The sequence below is a fragment of the Pelmatolapia mariae genome, linkage group LG6 (genome assembly GCF_036321145.2).
Source record: "Pelmatolapia mariae isolate MD_Pm_ZW linkage group LG6, Pm_UMD_F_2, whole genome shotgun sequence".
Lineage (NCBI taxonomy): Eukaryota > Metazoa > Chordata > Actinopteri > Cichliformes > Cichlidae > Pelmatolapia > Pelmatolapia mariae.
The window spans coordinates 44,773,621-44,798,152 of NC_086232.1; the positions used below are offsets into that span (position 1 = coordinate 44,773,621).

At 44.7% G+C, this 24,532-nt stretch overlaps 1 protein-coding gene across 1 annotated transcript in view; it reads right to left on the minus strand.

Annotated features, from left to right (window-relative positions):
- The window catches only part of LOC134629668 (outer dynein arm-docking complex subunit 3-like), a 30,326-nt gene extending 7,625 nt beyond the window's left edge, over positions 1 to 22,701 (minus strand). The window contains exons 1-7 of the mRNA XM_063477194.1: positions 22,510 to 22,701; positions 21,375 to 21,496; positions 21,044 to 21,121; positions 18,081 to 18,266; positions 17,842 to 17,943; positions 4,026 to 4,151; positions 3,752 to 3,874 (exon numbers count right to left, since the gene is read on the minus strand). Coding sequence (XP_063333264.1) covers positions 3,752 to 3,874; positions 4,026 to 4,151; positions 17,842 to 17,943; positions 18,081 to 18,266; positions 21,044 to 21,121; positions 21,375 to 21,496; positions 22,510 to 22,582 — 810 coding nt within the window. The 5' untranslated portion in view covers positions 22,583 to 22,701. The remainder of the gene's footprint in view (positions 1 to 3,751; positions 3,875 to 4,025; positions 4,152 to 17,841; positions 17,944 to 18,080; positions 18,267 to 21,043; positions 21,122 to 21,374; positions 21,497 to 22,509) is intronic.
- Positions 22,702 to 24,532: the final 1,831 nt, after the last annotated feature.

Sequence of the window (24,532 nt, forward strand, 5' to 3'; positions counted from 1 at the left end):
TTCTCCTGAACCCCCAGCGGAGACGAGGAGGTGCTGGCCGGGCTGACCAGAGCCGCCAGCGGAGACGAGGAGCGGCTGGAGAGGTTCTCCTGAACCCCCAGCGGAGACGAGGAGGTGCTGGCCGGGCTGACCAGAGCCGCCAGCGGAGACGAGGAGCGGCTGGAGAGGTTCTCCTGAACCCCCAGCGGAGACAAGGAAGTGCTGGCCGGGCTGACCTGAGCCGCCAGCGGAGACGAGGAGCGGCTGGAGAGGTTCTCCTGAACCCCCAGCGGAGACGAGGAAGTGCTGGCCGGGCTGACCTGAGCCGCCAGCGGAGACGAGGAGCGGCTGGAGAGGTTCTCCTGAACCCCCAGCGGAGACGAGGAGGTGCTGGCCGGGCTGACCAGAGCCGCCAGCGGAGACGAGGAAGTGCTGGAGGGGTCCTCCTGAACCCCCAGCGAGAACAGAAACAGAGCCAGCGGGTACGCAGACTTCTGCCTGAGGGGACGCTAACTGTAGCTGCACAGGGCACGCAGTCGGCTTGGGATGCAACGACTGGGGCTGTGCAGTGCAAACAGTTTGTCCAAACTTTGTCAGCATTTCGCTGTCCTCAACTGACTGAGTGAGCACACAAGAGCTTCCAGCCGAGGATGGCAGTGACTGAACAGGTTGCTGAGCTACAAACTGGGCTGGTAATGACTGAGCTGATAACTGAACAGGCAGTGGAGCAAGAAACTGAGGTGGTAACAAAACGGATGACTGAGCAGACAATGGAGCTGATAACTGTGCTGGTGACAAAACAGGAAACTGTACTAATAACTGAGCTAATGACTGCGCTATGGACAAAAGTGCAAGTTGTAGTGGTGGTGGAACAGCAGGCAGTTGAACTTGTGACTGAGCAGGTGTCTGACTCTTGGCTGCTCTCCTCCGGGGAACAGGAACGGGTACTAGGCCTGGCCGAACACCAGTCATCCCCACCCGAGGAACAGAGACGGGTGCAGGGATGAGCTGGGCTCTGGCTGCCTTTACCCTGGGGGCCGGTGTAGGTGCAGGAGACAGCTGGGCCTCTGCTGCTCCCACCCGAGGAACTGAGACGGGTGCAGGAGTCGGCAGGGTCACAGCTGACCTCACCCGGGGAACCGGAACAGGTGCAGGCAACGGCTGGGTGTCCATCAACCCCACCCGAGAAGCAGGTACGGGTGCCGGGATGAACGGCGCCTCTGCCAGGCTGGGGACAGAAGCAGGGACCAGCTGGACCTCAGCCACCCTCACCCGAGGAACTGATACGGGTGCAAGGGAAAGCTGGGCCCGCGCTGCCCTGGGTACAGGAACTGGAGGTGGAGAGCGAAGCACAGGAACAGTTACAGTCACTGGGTAAACGAGGTTGCTGGTGCTGAACACAGTACTAGCACTCAGCGACTTATGGTGGGCTGGCTCTAGCAACTCTGCTGTACATAAATTGTCCATGTCATAATTAGCAGCCATTAAAACAGTCATTATGGGGACGGATTCAGGCTTAGCAAACTCTGGGTCAGTAACGCTCAGCTCAGAATGGGTGATTACAGAAACAGGTGTGTTTTCACAGACCAACTCAAAATGAACTGGCTGGTGGGCTGCACAGTCCAGGGGTGTAACAATGTCAACCACAGTCTTTTGAGGTGTAAACTCAGTGTTAACAGGGACTGGCACACAGGCATGGTGAGTTGGTTTACATATGAATGACTGCGGAACACAAAACTCAACCTGATTCAGTAGGTCTGAAGCACACAGTCCAAACCTCTTAGCTAGTTTAACTATGGCAGCTGGCACTCTGTCGCCATTTACATTCACCAGCTGAGGCGCAGCACAGTCCCAGGTTTGAATGGCAGTCCCATAGGAAAAAACACAAACAGTCGTTTCTTGAAGAGCTTCCTGAACATTCTTTGCAGAGACTGAGCTAGATGCCTGGTGCACAAAGTTCAAACGGTCAGACCGTGGAACACAACAGGTGACAGAGCCCATTTGGTTGCTGTCATAGCTTTCTGGTGACAGAGCAGGTGAACAGGTAAGACAGTCACGATGAGTAGCTGCATGGCTAATTGTCTCTATACTACCAGGTTTAGGCAGAACAGAAGAACGACTTGCTCGCTCATTAACACTGGATTTACTCAGAGGAACAACAGGCACAGAAACAGATGCTACTGAGTTAACTGCCTTAGAACCCTGACACTTTAAGTCTGCTGAGTCACAATCTACGGATTCAGGTTTATCAAAGTCCACGGAGGGAAGCACAGTCTTACTCACTGAGGGTGCAATGTCCGGAAGCCTGGGAGCTGAATGCTCGAGCGGAACGTGAGAAACACGATCACTCTCACCAAAAGAAGAAAGCTGCTCCGCTGCTCGGGAACGCCGGCGGCGTGAACGCCGTTTTCTCCGGGAAGGGGGAGGAGAGGAGCCAGGCCGCAAATCCTCCAGCGGACCGGGCTGAACGTCCTCCGGCTCTTCATACTGGAGCGGCAGCTCCAGGCGAATGAGTATGGTGGAAACAAGGAAGTCCTGGATGTGGGGGTGTAGCGCGCCGAACAGCCATGGGAGTCCGGACACCATCCTCTGTAAACGGATGGCTACGGTCTCCCGATATTCTTCCCCTGGCAGCGCTGCCCACTCCTGACAGTGGTACTCCACTGTGTAAATTAAATCCTCGCGGAGTTCAGCGGAGGGATTGTGAGCTGCTGGGTCCATGTCGTGGTCGCGTTCTTCTGTCATGGACCGGCTGTGTGGCAGGCAGGGAGTGGACCCAAACGCAAGCTCGCGGAGACAGGAATGAACTCAAAACGCAGCTTTATTGCTGGACAGGAAGACCATACAAACTAAACTGGAAACTAAACATATTGCACGGGGAAACACACGGCCATGTATGAGGGAGAACGCGACACAGAACTGAGGGAGACGCAGACCTAAATACACAGAGGGTTAACGAGGGGAGTGGGAGCACACGAGGAACACAGGTGACACTGATAATCATAACGAGACAGGGCAGGAGTGAACACAACGTGACGCATACTGACGAGGGACTGTCAAAGAAAACAGGAAGTGCACAGAGGTTCAGACAGGCGGAGAGAGAGAGGACCGACATAACGGGCTGGGGAAAAACACTGAATGAAACACAAGGAGGGGAAACGAGGGCTCAGATACACAGAGGGGCACACAGGGGGTAATCAAATAAGAAACATCTTAACAGAACCTAGAAACCAAGGCATAAATAAAGAACAAATCCCAAAACACACGAAAAACTAAGAATGCTGGGCCAACATGGCCCAGGACCATGACAGATAATGTCACCAAACATCTGTGTCATTAACATCAATGTGATTGGCCTGTTGTGCTGGCGTGAGCAGGAAGGCACTTCTTTATATCTTTGCTCTTTGTGGCTCAAGAGTTGGGCGTTCGTCTTGTAATCGGAAGGTTGCCGGTTCGGGCCCCGGCTCCAACAGTCTCAGTCGTTGTGTCCTTGGGCAAGACACTTCACCAGTTGCCTACTGGTGGTGGTCAGAGGTGGCGCTAGTGTCCGGCAGCCTCGCCTCTGTCAGTGCGCCCCAGGGTGGCTGTGGCTACAATGTAGCTTGCCATCACCAGTGTGTGAATGTGTGTGTGAATGGGTGGATGACAGGTTGTGTAAAGCGCTTTGAGGTCCTTAGGGACTAGTAAAGCGCTATACAAATACAGGCCACTTACCATTTATTTGTTACTCAACATTCATCTACAAAAACTGAGTACATTAAATGTCTCTCACCCTTCTCTCAATTTTTGCAGCCTGGTCCTTGCGCTCATCAACCTTTTTCCTGTAGCTTGCTATCACTTGCTCCCTCTCCTTACACTCCTTGTGAAGCAGCTCCTCCTGCTGCTGCAGCTCAGCCTGTGAAGCAGAAGAAGACGTAGGCTGATGGTGGTGAGTTGTGAGATACAGTGACTCCTTCATACAGTGACTCTGGCAAATCAGCTGGATAATGTGAGCGATGCTGAGTGTTTCTTAATCTGAAGTCACAGCAAAGGAAATTACAGGTCACCTTAGCAGCTTCTTTGGAGAGCTGGCTGTCAGTATTCACGACCTGCAGACTGCGAAGCTCCTCTCTGTGCTTCAGGATTTCTGCTTGCAGACTGTCGAGCTGGCTCTGATACGCCAGACTCTCATCCTGAAGGTGGAAAAGTGAGAGAAATGCAGGCAGAAACACAAATAAGGCAAAGCGATCAACAAATTAACATCAAATCAATGCATAAAATATACAATATTCTGTGTTCACTAATACAACATTTATAAAAAATAAACTTTTAATTATACTACCCTCAGACTTCCTATAATCAGACCCCATCTGGTCTTTAAGTGATGATGTGATGAATCCTGCTTCCGGGTCCAAACTGTGCGTTTATTAAGGCTGTTGTGTTTTTAACATGTTTTGTATCTTGTTCTATTTAATCTGAACAAGCCCCTAAAAACAGTCAGTGATCACTGTCGGTCTCTCGGTTTTTATTACCACTGATCATTTTAAAGCACAGTTATTAAACCTTACAGTGTAACTCCAGCCCATGTTGCAGTATATTAATGGCTAACCTCGTATTGTGGATGGATTATCTCAGTTGTTCTCCTGACGGAAGTTTGGTCTGTTTACAGCATCCTGCCATGCGATTGCATTTGTCCCTAACCATCAGGAACCCTCACGTTAACTTTTATCGAGTGTAATAAAGTTAGCGTTCATCCTCCAGCTTCACTGTGTTTATGCTATGCTAACATAGCTGTGTAGCTAGCGATCACGTAGCACATCATTATATACCAGCTAGCCCAACTTCAGTAACCCTACAAACGTCACTGCTGTTTAGTTTTCTGTCTTCCTTTATTTTGGAAGTGATAGCAGTGTTAACTTGTTATTTTCTGTTATATTGCGAGAGTACTGTTGCCCGCGGTGAGTTGTTATTGTGTGTGAGCGGTAAAACATGGCGTAACGAATAAAGTGCTTGGAGTGAGACTACGACGTCGTGTCTTTTGACTTAACTGGTAGCAGAGGATGGTTACCAATTATAAACTACCACCACAGCTTGATGAAGCCAGGCCATACGAGTGCTGGAAGAATGAAGTCAATATTTGGAGACGAGTTACGCAGCTGGATAAAAACAAGCAGGCACTTGCGGTGGCGCTGGGGCTCGAGGGAAGAGCCAGAGAAACGGAAGATTTGAACAAAGATGACGGTATGGAAACACTACTTGCAAAACTGGACGCGGTGTTTCAGAGAGAAGAAAAAGACCGCGTGTATGAAGCTTACTCGTGTTTTGACTCCATTGCAAAGAACTACAGCATGTCCATGGCAGACTACATTATAGACTTTGAACAGCGTTATAACCGGATGAAAAGGTACAACATGACGCTGCCTGACGCTGTGCTAGCATTTAAGCTTCTAGATACAGTTTGTCTTGATGATAAAAGTCAACAGCTTGCACCGACTTAACGTTTGCGTCTATGAAGTCTGCACTGAAACGGATTTTCGGAGGGAAAGTAGCCGGAGTTTTCAGCGGAATTCAACTGAACCAAGATGCAGTTTTCCTTACGGAGCAAAAAGGTCCCAAATACAAACGAAACGACGGTACTTCGTCGCGGAGTGGACAGCGACAACCACTACAAGGTACCAACCCACTTGACAAGTTTGGCAAGCGAACAAGATGTGCTATTTGTCTCCGTACTTACCACTGGGCTAAAGACTGTCCTCATCGGAATGGTGACCAAGTAAAGCTAACTGAAGATGGAAACATGGAGGAGTGTAACATTACTTTGTACAGTAAAGCCTCAATGACAGACTCTGAAATCTTCCTGACTGAAACACTGGGGTCAGCCATTATTGATACTGCATGTGTACGTACAGTTTGCAGTCAGAAGTGGCTAGATAGTTACATGCGTGACCTCAGCCAAGGCCAAGTAAACAAGTTGCTGCAATCAGAAACCCCTAGCTCCACACCATTTCGCTTTGGGGATGGCAGTGTAGTGTATTACAGCAGAAAAGTGAAACTTCCGGCCAAAATTGGACAAATGAAATGTGACATTGAAAGTGAAGTAGTTCCTGTTGACATTCCACTACTACTGAGGAAATCGTCTCTCAAGAAAGCAGGGGCTGTTCTAGACATGGAGAATGACAGTGTTGTTCAAGCAGCCTGTTCCCCTAGAGCTCACTAGTACGGGACACTATTGTGTGGACATTAGAGATGAAAGCTCATTGTGAAACCTGGCCCCACCCTCACCCCAAATCATGTGATTTCCTGAGGTCAGATGGCCCAGGATGTGAGTGGGCGTTAAGGCGTCTGGGAAGGATCTCAAAACTGGATTATAGATGGCAGACAGTTGGTGTCGTAACACTAGAAGTCCCACAGTTTTCTAACCCTCCGTCAGCCAAGTGGAAGCTAACGCCAGCTAACTTGGCTTGTCTGTTAGCATCAATTCATATGTAAATTGGGTCGTTACCTGAGTAATCTGGAGGGGAGTGGGGGTGTGTGAATGATTGCTGATTTCTAACTGCCAACTGCCTCTTTGTTTGTGTGGGGGGAGAGCTGCTAAAAGCTGTGAACTTCCTTTTGTGTTGAGGTGGACACAATCTCACTGCACTTAGTATCTCGAGTCGCCTTCAGAGCTTCAGAGCTTCCTGTGTTTCATCACTCTTGACATGCTTCATAGCATTCAAGAATGGACTATTCAACATGCACAGCAAACGGAGCATGTTCATTGGTTCATGGACCTCCCTGAACTAATGGCATTTATTGCAATTGTCATCTTGCGGGGGGCTACTAGGGTTCCATCACTACGTGACTGCTGGTCAGCAAACCTGGGAAACCCACAGATCATTGGAACTATGCCGCGAAACCGCTTCCAAGACATCATGCAACACCTACGCTTTGATGACAGGTCCACCCGCAGTGATCGAGCAAAGACTGATAAGTTCGCTGCAATTTCCAGTGTGTGGGGATCATTTGTCACCAACTGCTTCACGTGCTACAACCCTGGTCTACATTAGAGATGGACCGATCCGATATTAAGTATCGGTATCGGTCCGATACTGACCTAAATTACTGGATCGGATATCGGCGAGAAATTAAAAAATGTAATCCGATCCATTAAATATCAAAAAAGCACCTCACAAAACTTGCGACACGACGTAACTCGGCTTGTAACCGTAGCACGTCGAAGCAGTGTGCTCACGTGATAGAGCGGCTGTGTTTATTTGTAGCCTCGCTAGCAATCCAGCATTTCATCTCCGAAGAAGTTATCCCAGAGAGAAGTAAAGCAAGTGTGTAAGTTCATCTCTGAATGTTTGTAAAGCGTACCTACGTTAAGCTTAACAACCAATATATGGAGCCTCTTCTCTCTCCCTCTCCTGCCGCTACTTCAATCGTGAAACTGCTTAATGATCAGCTGATCGGCTTTTCTGTCGCGAGTCCGTCTCTCTTCTTTGTTTTTGGCCCACTTTGCACCAGAAAGAGGAAACCAGCGGCTGAACAACAGCAGCACGTTTAAGCTTGATAAGCTGTTGTTAGAATTTATTTAATATTACTTTCTACACCAGGATCCTTTTCTACGCAGCTGACGGCTGGTAACTGTGCAGGGGCGGATCTAGCAAAGTTTAGCCAGGGGGGCCGATAGGGCATTAACAGGGAAAAGGGGGCACAAAGACATACTTATCTTTCTTATTCTCATTTAAAATGTCTAGCTTTTAATAAATAATTATCTGAATCTTACACCCAAAGTTTTAATCTGATGTAAAATGTATAGAAGTCCATTACTGTATATAGTAACTGTTAAGTCTAATATACCCTAGTAAGCTATAGTACTTTTTCCTTTGGGAAAGTACCATCTGTGCAGTCTGCAATTCTGTAGAAGAAAGATGTTGAATATATTTAATTATTCTTGAAAAATAATTTATTTCTGTGCATTTTTTTCACACTGCATCAAATTAAAGTTGATTACGTCGATTAAGCATCATGAGGTGGAGGGTGGGGGTGGTTCCCTTTTTTTTTTTTTTGCTGGGAGTTTGCAACCCTATTAGTTAGGTTGCTTAATATTTCTGCTAAGTACTCTTTAAAATACCAGAATAGGAAGGATGGTGCAGGTTTAAGTTTATTAGATTGATTAGTATTGCTGAACTATGAAATATTTTGGGTGCAGTGTATTTTTTACATACAGGTATAACAGAATAGCTTTAGTGTTGTTGTTTATTTAAACTTGAGTATGAACTTATACAAAATGCAGCAAGATATTAAAAAAAAAACAGTTTTATTGATTAAAAAACACACTATATCGGATTAATATTGGTATCGGCAGATATCCAAATTTATGATATCGGTATCGGTATCGGACATAAAAAAGTGGTATCGTGCCATCTCTAGTCTACATATCACCGTTGATGAACAGCTTTTCCCATCAAAGACTCGGTGCTGTTTCCTGCAGTATATTGCAAGTAAACCTGACAAGTTTGGGATCAAGTTTTGGGTGGCTTGCGACCTAAAATCCAAGTACATTTGCAATGTCCTCCCATATCTTGGCAAGGACCCCAATAGTCCCAGTGGGGAGAAACTGTCTGAAAATGTAGTGATGAGGCTGATGGAACCATTCCTAGACAAGGGCAGAATTGTTACCACGGACAATTTCTTCACATCGCTTTCACTTGCGCAAAAACTTCTTTTCTGCGGGAGTACACTGTCCGCAGAGGAACACGGCGCTGGCCAGTTGCCGTGTTCTATAACATGATTGACATGGCAGCACTGAATGCACATGTGCTGTATCAAGCATGCACCGGGACGCAGGAAAGACGGGTGGACTTCCTGGTGGAGCTTGCAAGAGAGTTGGTTAACTCTCATATGGCTGGGAAGAAGGCAAGAAAAGAACAGTTGCTTCAGACACAACCCTCCACACCTAGCCCTGGAAAAAGAGCCATGTGTCAGGTCAAACACAAATGCAAGAACAATCATGCCACTGTGCGATGTGTTCACTGCTACAGATACACATGTGGTAAATGCAGACTTCAGATACCATGGCAGTGCCAGGATTGTGAGTGATTGCTGAAAATGTTGAAATGTACTCACTCACTTTTTATTATTATTCGTAAATATGTGTACAAATGATTGGTTGTTTTTTTTTAAATTTTGTACTGTTTTTATCAATAAATCTCAGCAACAAAGGAAATACACCCATGTGTGTTGATTTCTCCCTAAGATGGCAAACTGAAACACAAATTTCCTTGTGGCTCAGGAAACTAACCACTCCAAGTGGCTCAGCATGGCCACTTCTTGTTATTTACATAACAAAAGCAGCGGTTCACAGGTGATTAAGGATATTAGCTAAAAGCCTTCCAGCCATTTGGCTGGAAGGCGGGTTTTATAGGTAGAAAAGCCAAATGGCTGCTCTCTGGGACTTCCAGTGGTAAACTCCCGCCTCTGTTCAAAGATGGTCGCTCACAGTGGACATAAATGGCTTCTTTGACTCCTCTTTCAAACCATCTGTCCTCTCTGTCCAACATGTGAACATTGGCATCCTCAAAAGAGTGACCTTTGACCTTTAGATGCAGATGGACTGCTGAGTCTTGTCCTGTGGAGGTGGCTCTTCTATGTTGTGCCGTGCGCTTGTGAAGTGGCTGTTTGGTCTTTCCAATGTAGAGGTCTGGGCATTCCTCGCTACACTGTACAGCATACACCACATTGTTAAGTTTGTGTTTTGGAGTTTTGTCTTTTGGGTGAACCACTTTTTGTCTGAGTGTGTTGCTGGGTCTGAAGTACACTGGGATGTCGTGCTTGGAGAAAACTCTCCTGAGTTTCTCTGATACACCGGCTACATAGGGGATGACAATGTTGTTGCTTCTGTCTTTCTGATCCTTTCTCGCTGGTGTCTGATCTTCTTTTCTGTGCCTCTTTGCTGACTTTATGAACGCCCAGTTAGGATAACCGCATGTTTTGAGTGCTTCCTTTATGTGTGTGTGTTCCTTCTTTTTTCCCTTCAGGCTTAGAGGGAACATTTTCTGCCCGGTGGTGTAGGGTCCTGATTACTCCAAGTTTGTGTTCCAGAGGGTGATGGGAGTCAAAGAGGAGGTACTGGTCCGTGTGTGTGGGCTTCCGGTAAACTTCGATGTTGAGGTTGCCATTCTCTTCAATGTGCACAGCGCAGTCCAGGAAAGGCAAACAGTTGTCCTTTGTGTCTTCCCTGGTGAACTTGATGTTTTTATCCACAGCGTTAATGTGCGCAGTGAAGGATTCCACTTCTTGTGTCTTGATTTGGACCCAGGTGTCGTCTACATATCTGTACCAGTGGCTGGGTACTCTTCCTTTAAAAGAGCCAAGAGCCTTTCTTTCCACTTCCTCCATGTAAAGGTTGGCTACAATAGGTGACACGGGGGAGCCCATGGCACAGCCATGTTTTTGTCTGTAGAAGCCTTCGTTGTATTTGAAGTATGTTGTGGTAAGGCAGAGTGTGCAGATCTGATCGGGTGTGAAGTTGGTCCTGTCTTCCAAGGAGCTGTCTTCTTGTAGTCGTTTTCTGACAGTCTCCACTGCCTCCGTGGTGGGTATGCAAGTGAAGAGAGAGACTACATCAAAGGACACCATGGTTTCATCTGGATCCAGAGTAAGTTTCTGGACCTTGTCGGTGAAGTCGGTGGGGTTCTTGATGTGGTGTGGGGTGTTCCCCACGAGAGGTGCAAGGATGGTAGCAAGGTGTTTCGAAATGTTGTAAGTGGCTGAGTTTATGCTACTGACAATGAGTCTGAGTGGGACACCTTCTTTGTGGATCTTAGGAAGTCCGTTTTGCAGGGTATGGCATCCCCTGGATAAAGGCGGTGATATGTAAGGCGGTCAATGATTTTGTCCCTTTCAATGTCCTGAAGGCAAGCTATAACTTTCTTTTTGTAGCTGCTTGTGGGGTCTCGCTTTAAGGCTTCGTAGGTATTGTTGTCACTGAGGAGAGTAGTGATCTTTGTGTGGTAATCCGTAGTGTTTAGGACCACGGTGCACCTTCCCTTATCCGCTGGTAATATAGTGATGTTGTGGTCTTTGCTCAGGGAAGCGACGGCCTTCTTTTCTTGTATTGTGAGGTTAGACGGAGGGACTTTGGCACTGGAGAGGGTGGCTGAGACTTTCATCCTGATTTGCTCTGCTTCTGTCTGTGATAATTTATTAATCCGTATGGCGGTTTCTGTGGCTGTGATGAGGTCCACTATGGGCAACTGTTGCGGGGGAATGGCAAAATTGAGTCCTTTGGCTAATACTTTCTTTTCAGGTTCAGTGAGATTCCGGTCTGAAAAGTTCTTCACCCATTTTTCCTGACTGTCCTCAGGTGTGTGTTCTTCTCTGAGTTGTGTAGGTTCAGACTGAGGAGTGTGGGTTTTTGAAAGCAAGGTGTGAAATTTCCTGCGTTGTCTTTCTTTTCCTTTAGAGTGTTGGGCCGCTGAGCCTTGTCCACAAACTTGTAAACCTCTTCTAGGATCGGAGAGGGTAGAAGGGTTTCCAGTTCCTGCAGAGTCTGGCTAATCTTGCTCTGGAGGGCATCTATAGTGAAATGGACCTGTCTTATCTTTTCACTTAGAAGCTGATTTTGTGCTCTCCGTAGAATCAAGTCTGCTCTGTAACCCCTGACAGTGGATCCAAGGCACAAGCTCTTATGAACAACTCTGCTTTGTCTGCATCTCTGGTTGAAAAGGAGATGGTTCCTATAATCCGCTAGTTTTCTTGATTCCCTTTCATACTCCCGCACCAGTTGAAGGGTGTTCCTCCCAAAATGTACAGCAATATGTCTGTGAAGGTTCTCAGTCATCCAGGTCTACGATGACCTGGATGACTGAGAACCTTCACAGACATTAGAGATAATAATACTACAGAAAGCTGCAATGAAAATGAAGTTCTCATTGTAACTGCTGAAATGTCTACAAAAGAGAAACAGAAAGTTCTTGTGAAGCTTCATAAACAGTTTGGCCATGCATCTGCAGAGAGGTTATTGAGACTCATCCAAAGTAGGACTGGGTGATATGACCCAAAATTCATATCTCGATATTTTTTAGCTGGATGGCGATATAAGATATATATCTCGATATTTTTTTAAAGCCATAAAGTAAGAACAAAAAGAGAGTTCTTAGTCAAAGCTGTGTCCCAGATGTCAGACAGGCACTTTTATTAACATACAGCGTAGATGTACATGGAAAAAACTACTCAAAAATAAATTATGAGCATTTATTAAATAATAATGCTCTATAAATAAAAGAAAACTATGTTGTTTTTGTGCATAACAAAGAGCTCACAATTGTGCAGTCAAAATGTAAACTAACAGACGCTGAGCATAATAACAAAGACAGATTTCACAGCTGCTCTGTTCCCAGGTTCTACTGCGTGACTGACAGCCTGGAGTTTGAAATCCTCTTTGTAACCGTGTCTCTTACAGGTGTCATTTATGGTCCTTATACACACACAGTACGGTAATATTACGTTGAAGCACAGTACGTATCACTCCGCGAGGCTCCTCGGTAGCCGTAATGCTCCGACAATCCATCAAGCGGTGCAGCTCCGTAGCTTACCAAAGTCGTACTAAAACATTTTTTGACAGATTGCTGAGCGCTGTGTAAAATTGGTTCGCGGTCATCAAGCACAACCAGAATTCATACATAAGGCGCACTGAGAGACTTTTGAGAGAATGAAAAGGATGCAGCCCCTCTGGGCTGCATGGCGTTAGCGTGGTTAGCTCGTTAGTGTGGTTAGCTCGTTAACACGTTGATGCCGTCCAGCCCCACGCACGGGGCGATGCACAGTAACTCGTTAACGGAGATTTGCCGTGTCCATCTTGTCGCTGCCTGCAGGTGAAGCGATGGGGGAGGAGGGGGAGTTGTGTTCAGTGAAGGAGAGGCGAGGCCGAGTAACGTTGCGTAAAGACAAAAGTGGACAAAAGGGAGGCAAACTTGTGGCTCCACAACTATAATTATAACGTAACATAGACTATATCGATATAAAGGATATTGTCCCATCTTATATCTCGTATAAAAATATATCGATATTTTTAAAAAACTCGATATATCGCCCAGCCCTAATCCAAAGCTCTGTCAATACAGACCAACAATGTGCATTTATTCTGCAAGAGACAGATCATGACTGTGACATTTATCAGAGATATTGCAAAACCAAGCCGAGACCTGCTGTTGGTCTACCTCTGGCTTCTGAGTATAATGAGACAGTAGCGATGGCTCTACATGAGCTGGAGCCTTCACATCATCGACCACTTCACACGCTTCAGTGCCGGCAGCAACGTAAAGACAAAGAAAGCTGCAGAGATCGTCATCTCCTTCATTCACACCTGGATAAGCATTCACGGTGCCCCCAGACGGCTCTACACGGATAACGGTGGAGAGTTCAACAACACGGAGATTTGGGACATGGCTGAAAACTTCAACATTGAGTTAAAGACAACGGCGGGGTATAGTCCCTGGAGCTACGGACTACTGGAGAGACATAACATGACACTTACAGAAATCCTCCTGAAGGTAAAAAAGGAACAAGGATGTGACTGGCACACTGCGTTAGACTGGGCCCTCATGGCCAAAAACAGTATGCTTAATGTACATGGTTATAGTCCACATCAACTTGTGTTTGGCCAAAACCCCAACCTTCCTTCTGTGTTGATGGATAAGCCACCTGCCTTAGAGGGCACAACTGTAAGTGCAAGAGTAGCTGAACACATATCAGCATTACATGCTTCCAGGAAAGCATTTACTGAGGCAGAGTGTTCAGAAAGGATCATGAGAGCACTACACAAGCAACTTGGGCCTACAGATGACAAATATGAGGCAGGAGATAAAGTATACTACAAACGAGTCGACTGTACAGAGTGGAAGGGTCCAGGTGTAGTTATTGGGCAGGATGGAACTGTTGTATTTGTAAGACATGGGGGGACTCTTGTAAGAGTGCACTCGTGAAGGTTGAGTAAAGTGGATGCACAGAGTGGAGATAAACAAATACCACAGAGTAGTACTGATGATGACACTGACAACAAAGACACAGTTGAAAATGATGAGACAGAAGCACCCGATGGTGAACAGAGTATTAGTGAGGAAGAAGAGATCACTAGTGACAGAGAAACTAACACTACAGTAACATGTCTATGACACAGTCTTCTACATACACTGATCCTGTCTCCTCTGCAGATGTAAAGTTAAGGGCAGGACAGCTGATCACTTTTACAAACAGAAACAACGGTGTTCAACATACAGCCAGAGTATTAGGCAGAGCAGGAAAAACCAAAGGGCAATACAAAAACTGGTACAATGTGCAATATCTTGAGCCTGATGGTAGTGAAGGTGAAAAGAAAGCTTTAGACATGTCACTTGTTGATGGTCTTTGCACTGAAGCTGAAAACAGAGATGCAGATGTACTAATAACAAAAGATATCTCCTTTGATGCTGCCAAAAAGGAGATTGAGAACTGGCAAAGTAATGGCGTGTTTGATGAAGTGAAAGACCTGGGTCAAAAATGTGTGTCTACTAGATGGGTCTGTACACTCAAAGAAACTACTACTGGTATTGTCCCGAAGGCCCGATTTGTGGCGGGTTTGAAGAGGTAAATACTCAAGAACTACAGAAAGACTCTCCAACATGTGCATCTGAGTCCCTCAGACTGGTGCTAGCTGTGATATATCAAAACAAGTGGAAAGTGAATTAAATGGATATTACATCTGCCTTTTTGCAGGGAATGGAACTGTCAAGAGACATTTATCTTCACCCCCCACCTGAAGCTGGCAAGGACAATGTTCTATGGAAACTAAAAAAGTGTGTGTATGGACTTGCAGATGCTTCACTTTATTGGTACAGTAAGGTCAAAGACATTATGGTCTGTGGTCTGTGGTAAAATATCACAGGTTGATCCCGCAGTGTTTTATTGGCAGAATGAACTGGGACTCAACAGCCGTCTGTGTGCATGGGTGTTGGACTTCCTCACTGGCAGAACTCAGGTGGTGAGGGTGGGTAGATGCGTCTCTAACAGCATCACCATCAACACAGGAGCACCACAGGGATGTGTCCTCTCGCCACTGCTCTACTCCCTCTACTTCAGACTGTGTGGCCACCCACGGCTCCAACACCATTGTGAAGTTCGCTGACGGCACAGTGGTGTTGGGAGCCATCTCCAACAACGATGAGGCAGCCTACATGGATGAAGTGAAGAATCTGGCATCGTGGTGCCGGGACAACCACCTCCAGCTGAACGTTGGCAAGACCAAGGAGCTGGTGGTGGACTTCAGAAGGAGTCAGTACAGAGACTACAAGCCCATTATCATCAATGGAGATCCAGTGAAGAGGGTACAGTCCTTCAAGTATCTCGGTGTCCACATCTCCTCAGACCTGACATGGTCTGCCCACATTCAGGTCCAGACCAAAAAGGCTAGGCAGCGCCTGTACCACCTACGACAACTGAGGAAGTTCAGGGTCTCTCCAGAGATCCTCAGGATCTTCTATACAGGCGCTGTGGAGAGCATCCTCACACAGAACATCACATCCTGGTTTGGGAACAGCTGTGTTAAGGACCAAAAAGCTCTTCAGAGAGTGATCCATACAGCAGAACGCTGCTGCAGGATTGCTCTCCCCCCGCTTCAGGACACCTACACCAGGAGATGCCGGACTAGAGCAGCGCAGACACTGAAGGACCCGTCCCATCCTGGCAACAAACTGTTCCAACTTCTGCAATCCGGTAGAAGGTTCTGCATCATCCGGGCAAGGACAGAGAGGCTCAAGAGCGTATGGACATTTGTACAGTTAATGATGTAATAGAGGCGCATCAACAACTTTACACTGACAACCTACAACCGGTTCAGTTACAAGCAGCACGGGCTGTACAGAGGGATGCTTCCTTAAGTGAAACAGAACTGGAGCAACTCAGGTCAAAAATAGGACAGATTTTGTGGGTTGCCAAACAAACAAGGCCAGATGTTATGTTTGACACATGCAGCCTTGGATCTAATATCAAAGATGCAACTGTGCAGTCCATTCATGAAGTGAACAAAGTTATCTGTAAACTTAACCTCCTAGGACCTGGCGTCCACATATGTGGACATCACATTTTGGGTTATTTAGACCAAAATACTGAATTTTGCTCTACAAGGGCCTGATATCCACTTACGAGGACATTATACTGCTACTGTTCTATCGAAATTTTAAACGAATATTCTCATATGTGGCTCTCATTTTTCTTATAAACAAAAATCAGGTAAAAAAAAAAATCTGGTAATTCTTTGTTTTTACATTGATCGGGCCCCAATGTGACCAAATATCAAAGAGAAATTAAAAATGCATGCCATGGAAGAGTTCGGGTCTTAGGAGGTTAAGGCAGAGAAAGTGACTCTTAAGTTTCAGAGCTTGGGTAACAGTGAGGATTTGGCACTGGTTGTTTTCAGTGACGCTTCTTTTGGTAACCTTCCTGATGGTGGTACTTATGGAAGGGCATTAATCATCCTTATGGGTAAAGAAGGAAAGTTCTGTCCTCTCTTTTGGCAGTCTAAGAAAATCAGGCGTGTGGTCAGAAGTACACTGGCAGGAGAAACTCTTGCCATGTCAGATGGAATAGACAGTGCGGTCTTCCTGGCAACACTTTTTTCTGAGCTTACAACTGGTAACACTGGTCTGAATGCTCTACTGTTGATCTGTGTGACTGACAGTCATTCCTTGTTTGATGCACTCAAGTCCACTAAGCAGGTTACAGAGAAGAGACTGAGGCTAGAAATGAGCAGCATTAAAGAGCTCATACAAGCCAAGAAAATCAGGCAGGTTTGTTGGTCAGATTCCAAATCCCAACTTGCTGATTGTCTGACAAAAAAGGAAGTTTCACCTTTAACCCTTCTAAAAGCAGGAGATGAAGGACTCTGGATACTGTGATCCTTTGTTTACTAAGTTTTCTTTGCATTAAAATGCACTAATGTTTATTGTGTGCAGTGATAGTATGCTTTAAGCAAAGCAAAGCACATTGAAGTGTTTCCTGGATATTCAACAAAGTTGACAAGGTTTTTTTTGTTTTGTTTACACATATATGTATACAAATGTTTAAAAGGGGTGTTTATACTTTTATTTTTAAAAAAAGAAAGAGGGAGATTGTTAACTTATTTTCTGTTATATCGCGAGAGTACTGTTGCAGATGGTGAGTTGTTGTTATTGTGTGTGAGCAGTAAAACATGGTGTAACGAATAAAGCGCTTGGATTGGAGTGAGACCACGACGTCATGTCTTTTGACTTAACAAGCAGAGCTGTACGTTTGAATTTTTTTAGAAATCACTCAGTCAGAACATGCTATATCATGTTTAGGTGGAAACTAGTGAGCTAACTTCCTGCTAACTTCTAACTCCGTTAAATTTAATAAATCCTGTTTTCATGGATGTTAAACTTAATTGTTACACCTTATAAAGCAGCAACGCTGATCATTTTATTAAAGATGAAAGAATTTAGACAGTTTGTAACTCTCAGTGATGCTGCAGTGTTCGTTTGACTTTGGACCCGGAAATGGCTAATGACGTCAGGCTCAAAGAGTGGATTTTGCAGAGTACAGAGATCTTACAGGAAGTGTTTAAGAGACTGTGCTCAGGTACGAAAAAGGCCAGAAAAAGGCCAGAAAAAAAGAGCAAACTAACCTTCCTGTCGACAGGAAGGTTAGTTTGCTCTTTTTTTCTTTTAGGCGTTAGCAGGTGTCTGCTAACGCCTAAAACAGAATTTATGCTGAGAGCGAAGACCAAAATAACCATTTTCAGAGACCAGCTTTGCAGTGACTGTTTCAAAAGTATTTAACACAAACCGTTACAGGAGACGGTGCCAACAAAGTCTTGCATTTTACGAGGAATGCTGGACTGACCTGTAAGTGACTCTTTAACTTCAAGTAGTCAATCATGATGTTCTCGGCCTCCTTGCACTTAAACTGGCTTTTCTCCAGACTGTTCTCCAGGACCCGCAAGTTCTGAACACAAACACGAATCATTGCTCATTGTGACCTTTGACCTGTCACTATGCACATCTTATAACATATGAGAACCATATAAAAAGAAACTCAGAGGCAATGACTCTTTTTTGTTTTTGAATCAGAGAGGTAACTACCATGGCATTCTCCTCTTTTTTCAAAGTGCAAACACCAGGGGGCGCTGCACTGTGCTCTGGTTTCATTCTCCGGTACTCCATCTTCAGCTCTTCACGGCGCCTCTCATAGATCTCAGTGCCATGTTTTAGGGCATTGAGACGCTTCCTGTTGGATAGCACGCATTCGTCTAGTGTTCCAATGATCTCCTGTGAGACATACAGAGGAGGAATGCAGTACAGTCATGCATGCGGACCATGACAACAGATTTAGTGTGCAGTCCTGTGAAGAACTAAGAACACCCTGCTGCTTCCACAGGAATTAAAACTGTAAGTAATCACACACTTAATTGATTGACCATCATCGGTGTGAGCAGGTCTACAGAATTCAGGTGTGTTAACACAATCTTCTCAGAAGAAGACGTTCCAGTGAACTCACAAGCTCAGAGAAACTGCAAAAGCCCATCATGATCCTTTTTCTCAGTCAGTCTTTTTCCTTTTGTAGTTTTTGGTTATTGCTGTCATTGTTAGATATCTTCAGTTTGTTAGCCTTTGGTTTGGATTTTCACCTGTGTGTCTTTCTGCTTAGCACTCCAGTTTTGTGCACCCCTCCCAGTCTGTTTTAACAGCTCTTAAATTAGCATAACAAATATTTTTCATCAAAATTCAGGTGAAATTCCTTTGGTGGTCACTTTTGAACGGGAACTCCACAGATTCAAGGTTGATTAAAACACTCAAAATTCAATGAAAGAAGTGCTCATCATGTTTATATGTTCAAGTGCATAGTGTGGAGGATGTCATAAGGCCTGGAGGCAATCACATGTAAAACACAATATTTATGAGTGTTTTAAGTCGTAAATCGGGGCGATTTGACCCGATCACGACAGGAAGGTTAGTTTGCTCTTTTTTTCTGGCCTTTTTCAGTTTGGTATTCTAGCTCATTTTCTCTTTTATTCTCAGCCCTGATTCTGTCCTTTGTAATTCCCTGGGTTTGTTTTCCTGCCCACCTGCGCTCTCTGTGTCAAGTCTGTTTATTTCCTGAGATCTGTTACTTGTTTTACTTTGTTGGGTTTTTTGTCTTTTGTGCTCTGTATTTAGTTTTACATTCCTTGTCTTGTTTTCTCACTTAGGTTTAGCTGCCCTCCCTGGCATGCCAATTTGTTCCTTCAGTTTGTGTCAGTTCTTTGTTGTGTCCTCTCTCATGGTTGCGTGTCTTCTAGCTGTTGGCTCTTTAGTTTTGGACCCTCGTTCCTGGCCAGCCTTTGTTTTGTATTTTGAGTGCAGCATTAAGTTGTTTTTGGAGTTTATTTCCTTTCCAAATCTTGTGTGCCACACAGCTGGACATGACAAACCCAAAACAGCTTTAGCAGATAGTCTGCACACCTTAGTGAGCATGTTAAAGGTTAAAGGCTGTGGAGGGCTGATGATTTAGGGACCTACAAGTCACTGAGTGGACCGTGGACACCTCTACATACCCAATTATTCCAGAGTCAGTGTGAGGCCATCTGTCCCACAGCTAAAGCTCGGACCAAACTGGGTCATCAACGCGACAATGTTGATGACCCAGTTTGATCGGGATGAGCACCATTTCCAATAGAACGACTGGAAAATCAAAGAATCAAGGTGCCACAGAGCTCAGAGAGCTGTGCAGAAATGAATGGTGCAAACCGCAGTGAAGTGATCGTACCTATCCCTACAACCAAAACTTCAAATGAACTAACTGATTTCACATTGCGCTTACATGACTCTGGTAATTAAAACCTTGGAAAAGATCTTTAAAGTGTTATTAGATCCCCCATTAATGGTAAACTTGATCCTTCGTAATTTGCTCATCAGCAGAGTGAAAGTGTTGATGATGCTAAACCCTTTATATTAAAGTCTGTCTAAGAGCACCTCAAAAAATCCAGTCCTCACGTTAGACTTCTGTTTGCTGACCTCTCTGCTTTTAATAAGACGCAGCCTCACATTCCAAACTCCCCGAACAGCTCCTGATGCTGACTTTAAACTTCCTACTGACGAGTCGACAGGTCCTCGTTAACAAATGTCCGGCAGGACTGTGTCATGCTCTGGTTCCCCTCAGGGATGTGTTCTCATTATTATGCATGCCGACAGCTGCAGGACTTCTGCTGAGGACAGATTTATAATTGCCTGATATCACTGTCCTCTGAGTCTGTCCACGGCACTGTTTTGCCTGCATTTGTGAAGTAGTGTGATGATAAAGCTAAATGTGTGTCGAAAACAAAAGAAATGATTATTGATTTCAGACGCGTAACCCCGAGTATAAAGCGAGTGTTATTTGTGAGATAGTGCAGTCTTATAAATATCTCGGCACAGCCTTTGACAAATATCTCCATCGTAAAACAGGGTCAACAGAGAATGTGTTAGTAGGGAAGTTTTATGTCATTTTTATTGTTAATTTATTGAAAGTCTTTGAAGATTTTCTTTTATCTGCTGGCTCAGTATGTATCAAGGATAGAAACTCGCTCGGCAGTGTTGTTAATAAGTTGGTCTCCGTGACCTTGGACCCGACCCAGTGTAGAATAAACTAAACTTAAAGTCCTTCATTAAAATTCAGAAACCTAAAATCTTCGTTTCTCAGCTCTTAGATTACTTACTGCTGACAGATGATGAATATTTCTGTGAATGTTTATTCTTATACATTTCTCCTTCTTATTCTATTTATTTATTTCATCCTTATGTTATTTTTCTTGATCTCTGCTTTACTGTGCATCAAAGTTGGTTTAAAGACTGTGTTATGTGTAAGCTGCAAGCAAAAAGCTCTTTTTGGGATTAATGAAGTCGAATCTGAATCAGCGCTGTCAAGAAGAGTGGACCAAAATTGCCTCACAGTGATGTGACAGATTGATAAAGTCACAGAAACATTGCTGCAGCTTATTGCTGCTCAGTCACTGGCGTACTTATTTCTTCACAGTACTGCATTTCAAGTAAAATCAGAGTTCAGGGTGCGTGCACAGGCTTCCTCTCACCTTCACAGACTTGTTGCGGTAGGATTCCCTCTCCCTTGCTCTGTTTTGAAAGGCCGCTCTGATCACATGCTCATCACGCTAAGAGGCAGACACCAGTGTAACCAAAAATGAATTCTAAAACACATTTTTTGAGTGAGATAAACGTGGTTAAAAAAGGGGAAAAGAAGGAGGATTGTTGTCTCCAGCTTCATAAGGACCATAAATGGCTTCCAGCTAGGTAGGCCAGGTTTCTCAGTCTGTGTGTGACTGCACTATTATCTTCTTTATTTTAAATTAAATAAAGTTCAGATCAGCATTCAAACATCTTTAGCTTGTGTTGTGACCATCTTACAGCATGAGCTCCTGCCAGCTTCCTGTGCAGCCTCCTGTTGTCCTCCCTCAGCTGATGGATCAGCTCCTGGTTCTTCATGATGGCAGCTTCATGTCTGTCATAGCACGCTTTTCTCTCCACCTCTATGGACACGTTTCATCACCACCACAATAATACAGAGAAACAGGTGACCCACAGTCACCTGCTGAATTTATCGGCTCTACGTCAATTATAAGAGTGTTAAAGTTCATTTAAGGACCTAAATGGCAGTTTGCTGTTTTTTACTCAGCTGCTTCGTCTCGACTCTTCGTGTTCCAGGTGTTGCACTTTCTGCAGTTTATCACAGATGTGAGTAATGAAAGAGCTGTGTCAGATAACTGTGTAAATCATGCTGATTGTAAAATGCTTCATAAAGTTAAAATGAAATATCCTCAGGCTGGATGCCTACCTGTGCGTTTCTGTGCCATCGTTTTTTTTCTTCTGATGGAAGAAAAATAGAAATCAGCAGGACCCTGAGTGTACCTGTCAGATGGTCACAGCTGTTGCTCGATATAACCAAAATAAGGTTGCACTGTTTTATATAAAATTAAAGTAAACCTGCCTCAGACAGACAGACCACTGTTGCTTGTGTTTACCTCACAGCGACTGCATGATTTACATTGATTAGATGGGATTTCAGATGAGGAGTAGTGATCATTCAGGATGGAAGCAGACTGAAGGTTTATCCATGAACCTCCATAATACAGATCTGATTGTCACGAGAATCAAGCTACTGTTCATGTGTAAAACAAATCATTATCTTCAGTAATCAGTCCCAGGTGTTTTGGAGACTATACAAACAATAACATTGTTGTTTTAATTTATTTTACACCTTAAAATATCAATCACAGTTCAGGGCACTGAGAATTTTAGGAGACAAGTCGTTTTATTAATTCTCTGCAGCTCATTTAAAGACACTGATCAGCTGCAGGTCTCGAAACTTTGTCCTAATCGACACGAACTGGAGACAGCAAGCGTCTTTATCCGTGAGCTCTTTCATCGCTCAAATCTGTGATAAACTGCAGAAAGTGCAACACCTGGAACACGAAGAGCGGAACAAGCGGCTAAGGTGGAACAGCGGCCTCCAGCTGAGCTGAAACCCGCCGAACAAACTTACCGAGCAGTCTGATTTTCCGCTTCAGCCCCGTGATGTGTTCAGCTGCCATCGCTGTGACTTTTGGCTGTTTCATTCAGTCAGTGGCGGAAAACGAAGCCTTTGTTTCTGTTGGAGTCGGTCGCAGTGTTGCCTAGCAACGTGTACACCTAAAGCCAAACCAGGGCTCGTTGAATGAATAGTCGCGTCATTCTCCATTCACTCCAGGAAGGATCACTGAGTCTCGCGATAGTTCAGGTGTTGTGCCAGAAAGTGATTGCCGTCCGCGGGAGCGCGCAGCTGCTTAAAGCTGTAGGGTCCAGATTCCTCACATAGACAGGATCAAACTGGGATAACGTGCAAAAAACACATTCATGCCTTTGTTATTATGGAGGGCCAGGAGTGACTTGAATGAATGAATTGAATTGGCCATTAAATAATTCATTAAATGTTGCATTAATTATTTAATCAGAATACTTTATTAATCCCTAAGGAAATTATGTGGGTCACAGTTGCTCCAAGACAGTAACAGTAACAGACTAAACTATTCAAACAATACAATATGTTACAGAGTTTACAAATGTAAGAAATAGCACTAATATATACAGATCACTCAATTATAAATATCAAGAATGAACAGAGGTGATTATAAATAAATATCAAGAATATTGACAAAGAATATTACAGAGTAGTAAAGAGTGAGTGCAAAAGACTATTGCAGTGTTTACAGTGTGTTAGAGGAGGAGTTGTACAGGGAGATGGCCACAGACACTTCCTGTGTCATTCAGTGGTGCTTTTTGGTAATCTCAGTCTCATTAAGTGTGCTCCCGTGACTGACCAGCACGTCATGGAGTGGGTGGGAGGTATTATCCAGCACTGTCTTTATTTTGGACAACATCCGCCTGTCAGACACCACCCTAAGGGAGTCCAGCTCCATCCCCACAACATTACTGGCCTGGTAAATCAGTTTATTTACACTTAGACTTAGAGCTTTTATTGTCATTGTGCGGTTTCTTGCACAGCAAAATTGGGTAGCTGGACCACAAAGGCGCACAAGTAAAGAAAAGAAAACAATATGCAACGAGGGAAAAAAATAAAAAGCAATATATATGCACACATATATGTGAGTGAACTATATCATGGTGTATGCGTAGAAACATTGAAACAGAAACATCATGCGGATGTAAACAAGGGCAGTTATATAATACAATAAATAAATAAATAAGGGTGGAGGGGCTATGGTCATTTAGGGTGAGATGGTAAGACCAAAATATTGCTCATACCAAAGATGTTGCACATGAGCCAAAAATATTGCACAGAACATGGAAAGAATGAGATATTGCAAATTGTTGATCAACAGCAGTGTCAGAGGGGCTTAATCTGTTGGCATCTGCGAATGATGTATTTAATTAATTCATTTTGTCACTCCGGGCCCCTGCATGTATTTGTTTTGTTTTGTTTGTTTCTTTGTTGTTCCCTTTGCACTTATCTCCACCCCCTGCCTAGAGACAACCAGTTTGGCCCCAAGATGGCAGTGTCAGTGAGTGTGCATGAGTTTCTCTCCAAGCCATGTATGTTTTAATGTGATTATATTACGAGTTGTTCACAGATCCAGACATTGGTCTTAGTGAGCTGGAGTTATCTGAACCTTTTTTACTACAATCAACTAAACCTGGCCTGCTCTGCTAGCCTTCTCTTTTGGCTAGGGTTGCCAACTCCCTGAAAAATAAATAAGGGACGCCTCATGGCCAGGGCTGGGCGACCCAATTGTCTTCACCCTTCCCAGTGTGGGGAATTTCTTAGCTCTTTTTTTGTCTGTGAAATTATTTTTTTAACCATTTGACAAAGTGCGTCCCTTTTCAGCTCAATACTTTTGTTTCTAAATACGGAACGATTCCGTTTTTCAAGGGACAGTTGGCAACCCTACTTTTGGCTGAACCTGCTTCTCCAGCCAGGCCTGCTCTGCTAATCCGGCCTGCTCCTCCAGCTAACCCTCTTCTGCTAAGATTGCTCCTCTGGCTGAGCCTGCTCTGCTAACTTGGCCTGC